The sequence below is a fragment of the Struthio camelus genome, chromosome 16 (genome assembly GCF_040807025.1).
Source record: "Struthio camelus isolate bStrCam1 chromosome 16, bStrCam1.hap1, whole genome shotgun sequence".
NCBI lineage: Eukaryota > Metazoa > Chordata > Aves > Struthioniformes > Struthionidae > Struthio > Struthio camelus.
In genome coordinates, this window is record NC_090957.1 from 13,620,421 (window position 1) to 13,630,422 (window position 10,002).

The window sequence follows — 10,002 nt, forward strand, 5'->3', positions numbered from 1 at the left end:
GCAAAAAATACAAATAGCTTATTTGGGGCTGCTATACACAATCAATCGTTATTAGGCCATTACAATGAATCCTATTGACGGGGACTGAATTCACAAAAGAAAGGGAATGCCAATTTTTGCCCCGAGATAGACCTGTGGGCAATTTTGAGGAGGCCAGGGCAAGACTTGAGCTACTGTTAACATCAGTTTGTGACAGAGCATCAAACCCTGCTTGATTTTTACTCTCACTGAAGTTTCCTGGATAACGCCCTGATTGCTCTGTAATGCACCTCAACTTTATGGGAAGGCCATGAGAAAGCTCTGTAAACAACGGAATAAATTTTTGAAGATCCTTTTCTTGCCATTTTGGGAAACTGATAACATTTGTACAAGAGCAAGCTAGTCATTACTCAAATCAGAAATGAAAGAACTATGACAATGGGAAAAACAGCAGACTGATTTTAAACTAGATCCATGAAAAACCCAAGGAACTCTCTTCTCTTCTGCAGTCTTGAACTAAAATACACCAAGTATTTCCTGTTTTTTAACATGCTTTCTGTAAGGGATGTTAACTGAAAGACAAAGGTGATGAGAGGACAAGGCTCTTTTTAACAAATATGCTTGTAAAACAGCTACAGCTCAAATACAGCTGGGTGGCACAGAAGATATAATGAAATAAAATCTCTTGTAAAATTTAGTGCTACATGTCAGACAAGCTGTTGATGTAAGAATGCACAAATTGAGCGGCAGTACAAGGTGGAATGGGATGCTTCTCAAGGATTTCTCCAGTTCCTGCTCCCAACCTCTCTCTCCTTAAAATTCTCCTCTAATAAATGAGTGTCAGTATGGATACGTGCTTCTGTCTTTCATTCATCATTTCTTTGGCTATTTGGGTCTGTGACAAACCTTTGCAAACTTTTCTTGTTTGCTAATTAGTGTGAAGCGTACTGCAAACTTATCACTACTTTTTTCACTACAAAATCAAGCAAGTCACAGTTCCACAAAACGTTAATTAACTTTCCATTTGAGAACAAAAAGGATACACTTTAAATGTGTTTTTATTGCCTTAGTATTAAATGTTACAGAAAAATGTCTTCTGCAGCAAAACACACAGAAGAGCAGGGATGAGCACAAAGCAAACGAATAAGAAAGTAAATTATCTATGAAATCAGTTGTTTCAATGCTACAGGGAACAATAATACAAATTTGGAAACAGCTTTTCCTCCTTCGGAGAATGCAGCACTTTTTTTTCTTTATTGGAGCTCCTAGCATAGGTCAAAGTGGCTGCATTATACTGAGATTTAGATTCTTTTCCACCTAGAGAGAGCTAAACATGGTCACCAAAAAGTTTATTTTGTTGGAATGGAAGAAAAGCCTAGTCCTGAGGAAGACCGCAATTTTTTACTCTGTCTTGTCAAGATAATAGCTATGAAATGTATTCTTTTCAGATGCTGAACAGAAAGATAAGGGGAATTTGGAGCATTAAAACGTGGATTCCACATTGCAACTACTTTGCAGATCCCTATTCCAATCAGTTTCTACCGACTTCCAAAAGCATAACTTCTCCAGGAACGCAGCTAACACGAACACTTTACTGAGGTGCTTCAACAGAACTCCATAAATCTTAGGTTCTGTCATGCTTTCTTCTCTTAGCACTTCTAGAAAACGGGATTCTGAAGTGAAGAAATGACTGATATCCTTATCTTTTGGTCCACACTAACATATTAAACAATACCTTCCTATGCCTCAGATGCCAAATGAAACCACAGTGCAACTAAAGTTACCTAAATTCCTGGAGGTGCAGCCAAGTCTTTGGCACCACAGTTCATTTGATGTCAGCACTTGGTTCTTCTGGTTAAGTCACAAGTTGTGTGTTATTTTCTTTGAAGTGTTTATAGACTGGCAAATTCTTCTGAAGATCTGTTCACAGGCTAGTACAGCTTATAAAGTTGAAAATAATCCTTTCTCTTCCCTGCTCAGTATTTCTTTTAACATTATGAGATAATTGACATTTCTTCCCTGTCCCGGTTCTCATTTAGTAAGTTGATAATGCTTCTAAAGTATTTCACAAATTCCATCCGAACATCTTCAGGATCTTCTTCTAAGTTGGAATGTATTAGTTTCAGTTTGTTCAGTGGAGAAGCTTTGAAGTTAAGTAAAAAATAATTAGGTATATTTTTTGTAGAAAATAAGCATTTACGTTCAAGGTCATGTGACAGCTCATGCTGAAGAAGTCAGCTGGCATTCATCAGTATCCACTTTTGATACCCCAGATGATGTAGAACACATTAAGAAGAAATGCAACCCAGCTTGTTAGCACTACAGAAAAATGTAACTCACTGCTCGATTAAAATCTTTGAACATGATCATTAAGGCTTAAACTATTGGTTTTGCTCTCACATTCAGTTCGGCAGAATATAACAATTCAGTATTGAATAGAAATTTTACTATTTAATTGATATGACTCTCTTTGATCACTTCAAAATTATGCAAGTATTTTGTTATATTAAATATATATTAATAGTCTCCATCCATGGATATATTCAAAACCTGACTGGACAAGGCCCTCAGTGAGATGTTGTAGTTGACCCTGCTTGGAGCAGGGGAGCTGGACTAGATGATCTCCGGAGGTCCCTTCCAACCTCAATAGTTCTATGCTTCTGTTTATTATTGTTATATAAAATATATGTTTGAACTCTTTTCATTATAGGCTATTGTGATAAACAAAAGGGTCACTGTTACAGACAAACTTTGGTACATTTGATTAACTCTCCTTGCAGTGAAATGGGTGATTCAATGGAGAGAACTGGGAGTCTGGGAAGTGAGGTTCTCTGCTTGACTATGAAGCTGGCTTGCTTTTTCATGCCAATAATGAATTCTGCTGTGACTATGAAGGAGGAAGTTGGTTATTTATAAGAAACCTTTCGTTCTTCTTAGATAATTAGCATTAATAGGACTGTTCAGTAGAAATTTCATTGCTGTTACACAGGAGTGATTCTCCTAATTTTCCTAATCTGGTGTTTCTGTATTTCTTTTAGACGCACATTTCTCAAAACTGCTTTGTAGTTCTTGCACAAGAAAATACAGTGAGATCTGGGACACCTTTTTTATTATCTGCAATACACGTGATCTGTCTCTGCTTAAAGCTTCTTTGTGTTGATCATTTCTAGAAAGCTTCTAACAAAGCCCAGTAAAAAGGAGGTCTTTCAGTAGACCGTATACCTCTGTCAGAAAGGCTGGATATTGATTCTGACTTTATGATAAAGTTAGCCTGACCAATACTACGGAAATCATTTACAGCAGTGTAAACCCAACATAAGATTGGTAGCATCAAATTGACTTTGTCTCCAGCTTCCCATATGACAAAACAATTTATTCTTATTTATAAGAATATCCACAAATAATTGGGCAGCATATAAAAAGGTGCCTATAATGATTTTAAGAGAAAGACATGTCTTTACTTTCCCTTTTGTAAAACAGGAATATTGCTCACCTTCTAGATGACTTTTGAGATTTAATCTTTTTGTTTTTGCAAAGCACTCTTAACATTCTTAGATTGACAAATTTAAATGAAAAATGCAAGTTATAAGATATCACCAACTTTAAAGATAAAGATATCAATGGAAAAAAAAAAAAAAACCTGTAAGTTATAATTTCTGTTTTCCATCTCCTTACCCAAGGACAGATTTTCTGTGTCCCCTGCATGGCCTGGCTTGTGATGTGCGACTAGAAGACACTGACTATCTAGCAATGGCTGCTGTTGCACAAAGCAGGAGTACCACATTTCAATTTCTTTCAGGTGACTGGGCAGCTCAGGATTGAAGATAATTACTACACCATGGGAGTCCTTCATCAGAGCTGGCCAGCATGTTTCAAACCTTGAAAAACAGGTGCATGGAAAATGGTAAGACTGATAGCTTGAAAATGGGAACATGCATTCAAACTTGCAGAAGTTTTCACTTTCCCACCTCAAAAACACATTTCAGTACTTTTTCCATATATAAAATTAGTAATCTTACTAGTGATCTATCATATTCCAAATGTTTTGGCTTATCTATTATATTAGTTGGTCCCATGATTTGGCGACAATGTAATATTTGGTCAAGTGCCTATTTAAACACTTTCCTTAAAAACAGATCTTTGCAGTTCTCAATTGTATGCTCTGGAAATTAAGGTCTCAACCAGATACATACATTGTTTGAAGTCCACTCACATAATAACCTCAACGGGATAAAGGCAGGTTCTCTCAAGAAGAGTAACTTATGGAACTGGGTCACAAATCATCTAACTCTCTAGCACATAGTCCTTCTCCCAGATTCCTCCCACGTCCTGTCACTTTCAAAAGGAATAAAACCTAGAGTCATTCAGTTTAATTAATTTTCTAGAAAGAGAATAAAATTCGCTAGTTCTTGAATCCTCTTCAACAATATTTGTTAGTTTTTACAGCCACGTCTTCCTTCCTTTCTTAGATACTGTCTATTCCTCACTGCCCCATAAACCAAGTCACCCTCTGCCTCTAACCACAATCAGGAAAACTGTAAATATATTTATCCTTTATGCTGTGGAGTTCTGGTCAAGTTTGGGATTATTACAAATACAGACACTGTTCTCCCTAAATAGTACTTAATCTAAAAGCACTGTAAAAGAACAACATACAAAGCAAACAAACTGAAAGAGAAAGCAAATATTCTTCAACCTTTTTCAGTTAGCACAGTCAGTTACAGAACGGAGCTCTCTGTCTCCTGTATCTTCATTCTAGGAGCTATGGACTTTACCATCATATTCACTCATCAAAAACAAAATTTAGTGTCAACTGGGATCATGGCAGAGAGGACCTTGTACCAGATGTTTTACAGTAGAGAGGTATAAAAAACTGTGATAGGTAGAGGCGAGAATAATTCTCATCTCAGGAAAATTATTGTTTTTAGGTGTTAAGGATGAACATTCTGTAGAAGTACAACTATTATGATTTAAGCAGCCTGGAAGAAGTAAGGGGATGATGAAGCTGGCTTACTTTTGATCACCACTGCAATCCCACAGCTCAAATCGACATCCAGCTCCCTTGCTGCTACCGTTTAAGTTTGGCTTCTCATATTCCAGGATCCTGTGAAAATGAGTGGATGTAAGATAATTCTGCACAACACCACAGCCAGATAGCGGACCTTTCTGAGGGGCAATCATTTGTCAGGGGTTTGCTTCAGTCAGCATGACGTGGTCTTGCTCACCTTACACCTTGCGTCGGGACATAGCTGCCAATCCCTTCGATGCTCTCTGAAACAAAGTTTGCCAAGACCGATTTTCCAGACTGGCAGAAACGGGAACAAAAGACATCCATTAGGAATTTCATGTGCCCAAGCAGCAGCGAACACAAGAGCTGGGTGCTCACCCGAGCACCCTGCGCTCTTTAGCCATGGACCTGTGTGTGCAGGCCTGGCCACCTGCCTGCCCTCCCACAGACCCACACCCTATCAGCGGAACCCTTTATTTCGAGGCACAGGGGCCTGAGGAAGGCCGCAGGGGCAGCGGGCCGTGAGGAGGGCGGCTGAGGTAACGGCTGCCACAGAGAGATTGGGGGAGAAAGAGACCGCGGGGGGGGGGGGGGGGAGGGCGCTCACCTCGCGGGGCCCCACCAGCAGCACCTTCGCCTTCAACATGGCGCCGCGGCGGCGGGCGTCGCCCAGCAACGCGGCGGAAAGGGAGGGGGAGGAAGGGCGCGTTGCGATTGGCTGGCGGCGGCGGCGCTGTCGTCACGTGCTGGGGGGCGGTGCGCGCGCACCTCCCAGGTGGCTTTGCCCGGGCCCGCCCACTCGGCTGCTCGCGTCTAGGGGCGCTTCGCCGCCGCTGCCGTTGCCGTCGTCGTCGTCCCGGTTCTGGCCGGCGGCCTGCGCCGGTGCCCGGGGGCCCTCCCTGCGGGGGGCGGGCCGGGCGGGGCCCACCCCGCGAGGGGCGGCCCCAGGCCGTGTGGTTTTAACCGCAGATCCTCCCTGAGCGGGCAGTGAAGAGGCAAGTTCTTAAAACTTTCTTATTGAGGCTTGTTAGGGGAAGCGGCAGGCTTTTTGAAACTGCAGCTTCTAAGTAAAAAAAAAAAAATAAAAAAAGAAAAAACCCCAAACCACATCTGGCAAACAGCTGTGCCGCTTCAGAGCTGTTCCGTGCCCAGGTACAATAGCAGTTTTAGACAAGCTTTCAAATAGGGCCTTCAGGCACTCCCACAGTATAAATGTTTATTACTAGTACTACTAATAAATGTGAACCAGAGTTGCTTCGCTCTCGCTGGGGGGGTGCAGTCTTTCCATCGTGCTGTAGGCTTTTTCGCTGTCTCGCTCCTTACATAGAGGTGGTTTAGGTCTGTTTAATGTAGCATCACGCTGGTCAGTGTTTTAAACTTCAGGCAATCCTGTGTTTTCAGCCTGGTGAGAGAAAAAATAATGCCAAAAATGTTAGTTGCATCCAGGGTTAGGTTTGCTTCTCTTGCAGCAGGCTGGATGTGTATTTTCTCCTTGTGCAGATCCATGTGTGATTCAAGAGCAGATTCACAGAGAAATAGGAAAAGTTGTTGTGAGTTCTTTCTGCTGCTGTATTGTTTTCCACATTTCAGATCTACTGACTTCTGGAGAAAAGACAGAAAGGGTGACCCAGAGAGAAGAAACTAGGACAATCTCCCTCTTATTAGTTGGCATATGTTATTTAGTTGCCACCTCCACAAGCACAGGAAGAGAAATGTGGTATAAAGGGCCCTATTGTGGATAGCAGTGCAGAAGAGAAAAAAAATGAGCAAGAGGTAACAGTGAAACTGGGTAAAACTGGCTGTTTGTGCAGCTGCCCAGAAAGCAATTAGGATTAATTTTGAGATGAAGTGTCAGATAGGGTCTTTGTGTGTTTATATTAGCCACTGAAGAGTAAGGAGAGCACAACGGACTAAGACTGAAGTTTTCAGACTTACCCTTGTGATTTAGGAGTTTAAGTCACTTTAGCAAGTGAGAATTAAGCTGCCAAGCCACGTAGGTGTCTCTGAAAACATCACCTTAAGTCAAGTACGTTTGATGTTTACAGCATCTCTCTTAGGTGTATGAGTAAAGTTATGATGGGTGCTGGTATGTTGTTTACTGAGAGTATGTACTTAGAAATCAGCAAGGCTCTTTTGTTTCACTTATTCACTCTGCTAGCCCGCAGCAGGGAGAAAACTTCAGCAGTAGTGAACTACTTCCAGACTGTACTGGTAGTGGTCAATAAGTCTTGCATTTGTTCAACAGCTGTTTTTCAACCATTCTGTTTTGGTAGCAAACAAAAATGATCATCTCCGGATGATTCTCTGTGGGCAGATCCTCCTCCCTTGAAAAGCCAAAAGCAATTTCAGTCTGTCAATAATATTTCAAGAAAACTATTCTTCACTGTTGAAGTGTCTCTGAGAACTCAAACCAAGACACATGGATATACCAAAACATGTGATGCTGTTGCCTGAATTACAGATAAAAGGACTTTGTCTCCAAGTTAGAGGCCCACAGGTTTTACTGGATGCAACAGTAAGATATAGTGCCAGTCACCTTTCAGAGGATACTTTGTACTTACAACTTATTCAGTCTTTTGGAGAACAGTATTTTAAGTTTACATTATACTTTGCTTAGTGTGGCATATAAAAATTTTCCTATGAAAGATTTTTTTGGGTTGCTTCACATGATTTTGAGGCTCAGTGCTGATACTTTGTCTAATGTACTGTAGCAATGTTTCCAAACTTTGGAAAACATGCCTTAGAGCAGTCAAATGAAGTTATGTGTGCAAATAATGCATTGGTCGGAAATACAGCCACATGCAAAGACATACCATGTGACTGAACACTCTATCTGCGTATTGTGGGTTGCATGACATTTATTGTGTGTGTGCAGGAACAGCCTTCTAGAAGGTACATTCAGGTCACCTGCATTACATCCTCTGCTTATCTGTTTTGGTTCATTTAGGGGCCAGGCGTAGAATACCAGGATTGAAAGGAAGAAACGCCTATTTCCATGCACTGAAGCCTGTTATTAAATAATAAGGAGAAAACCAATATTGGTGTAAATGTGAAACTTTTTACTTGAGAAGCTCAGGACAGGGATATTTGTCTAAGGTTTGAGATTAAGTAGGTAAACAGTAGGTAGATTGATAAAGGGCTGGATGAAGTATGGCTGTCCTGTAGATAAAGTTTTGGTAGAGCTGTGAAAGAGGAACAAACTCAGCAGGACACTGAGGTGCATTGAGAGTGATGCAGTGGAGGGCTGCTCTTTATTATGAGCGTTTTTCACTTAAAAATGGCTGCCCAGGAAGTGTATGCAGTCAGTTCACAGTCTTTCTCAGCAAACCTATTCAGGAGACAGTAGGAAAAACTCATGCAAAACCTTTTGCTTGGTTCAGATCATCAAGGACAACTTTAAGAGGAATAATGCCCAGTTCTGATCCATGGTCTCAAAAGTCCTTTCCAAAGGAGATCAGGATCTTTATTTCCATTTTATGAATGGAGAAGTAAAAGCAGGGAAGGGTTAAATGACTTGCACCAACTTGGCTGGCAGCAGAGAATTAATGAAGATGCCTCCAGGTTTCAGTCCAGAGGCAGACAAACCAGTGGCCAAAGTATTTTTGACTGATGGATATGAACTCATCAAAGCCTTAAAGGACCCAATTCTCCCCTTGTGCCTTCTTCAAAGTCAATGGAATTGCCCAAAGGATGAATTTGAATGGCTATGTTTACTGCTGTGCTTTAGAAACGAAACACAAGGAGCAGCAGTCTACCTCCACTAAACCTACAAGACAACATGCCAAAATTCTCTGATTTTACTGAGTAACAATACATGAATCTGGAGGTAGGGTTTAGATCCCACTGTTCAAATTCAAAGCTAAGGCTGCAGCTGATGCCTCTGATGGATGTCATTTCGCTTGTTCTAAAGTGATTGCTCTGATCACATTCTGTGGAGCAACAGTAACACCTAGTGGCTAAATGTACCAGTCCTCCTTTTGTTCCCTCCCTGCGAGACGTCTGTGCTGCTGGGGACATGGTGTGATTGGCAGTTTTGACTTGAGAGGCCAACACTTAGGATCTCTAGGGATTTGCCATTTTCCTCTCAATCCCCCACCATGTTCTGTTTTCTATTAAAAGTGGTAGATGAAATATGAAACTCTTCCTCCCACCTCCCCACCCACTTCTCTTTCTGACTCATGGAGGAGGGTGTTCCAGTCCATCTTGATCTGTAGGTGGGTGGGCTGTGAATGGCTGGGCCTACTGCTCCCAGCTTGGAGCGCTCAGATTTCGGTGTGGAATCCAGGCTTGCCTTTTTTTTTTTTTTCTTCCTTTCTGAAAAGGATCAAGCAGATCATCTGATGGAGGTTGGTGACCTCAGTGCATTTGATAATGCGGTGTTAACTTGCCTGTGTTAAGACAGATCAACCTGATCTGTTCCAAGAAGTACCATTTCTTAAGATGTGGTATGCAGGATTGTTTGCCATGGTCTACTGGGACTGCTAATTCATCAGAGAGGGACCCCCTAGAAAAATAGCATTTGAAAGGAAAGAACCCACAGATGTTTATTGTGTTAGCAGGAGAGCCCTTCAGAGGGTCTTCTCTCCCCCTAGGTGGGGAAAGTTTCAAATTTTCCATGGAAAAAAGCATTAAGCAAAAGTATTTCTGCTAAAGCCCAGATCATTGGCATTTATAAATAGAACCTCAGCTCTTTGTGGGAATTACCTTACTGGGACATTATGGTCTTGTCATATTCGTGCTGTCTAATTTTAAGCTCCTGGCTTAGGTATTCTGAATTGCCCTTTCAAAGAATCTATTTGAAAGAGTCTTCCTTGCCTGTTGACAGAGCCTAGACTTTTCATTTACATTCTGGATACATGGTCGTTTACACCTGGCATAAACTCCTTTCACTGTCCACTCAGAGAAGCAGTATTGTCTCCATCCAGGTCCTCAGCTCTCAATCCAGCCCCTTTCTAATTGCCTGTTTAGAGGGAACTGATCCAGCTGAAAATTCGTCTGACCCCTCGGAAAATAGG

At 41.4% G+C, this 10,002-nt stretch overlaps 1 protein-coding gene across 1 annotated transcript; it reads right to left on the reverse strand.

The window, feature by feature from the left end:
* Positions 1-1,019: 1,019 nt before the first annotated feature.
* IFT22 (intraflagellar transport 22) lies at positions 1,020-5,883 on the reverse strand. The gene is made up of 5 exons (XM_068910272.1): positions 5,595-5,883; positions 5,205-5,284; positions 4,994-5,083; positions 3,655-3,857; positions 1,020-2,122 (listed from the first exon to the last, which is right to left on the reverse strand). Exons 1-5 carry the CDS (start codon positions 5,631-5,633, stop codon positions 1,974-1,976), a joined length of 561 nt encoding a protein of 186 aa, XP_068766373.1. The 5' UTR covers positions 5,634-5,883; the 3' UTR covers positions 1,020-1,973.
* Between the last annotated feature and the right edge of the window lie 4,119 nt (positions 5,884-10,002).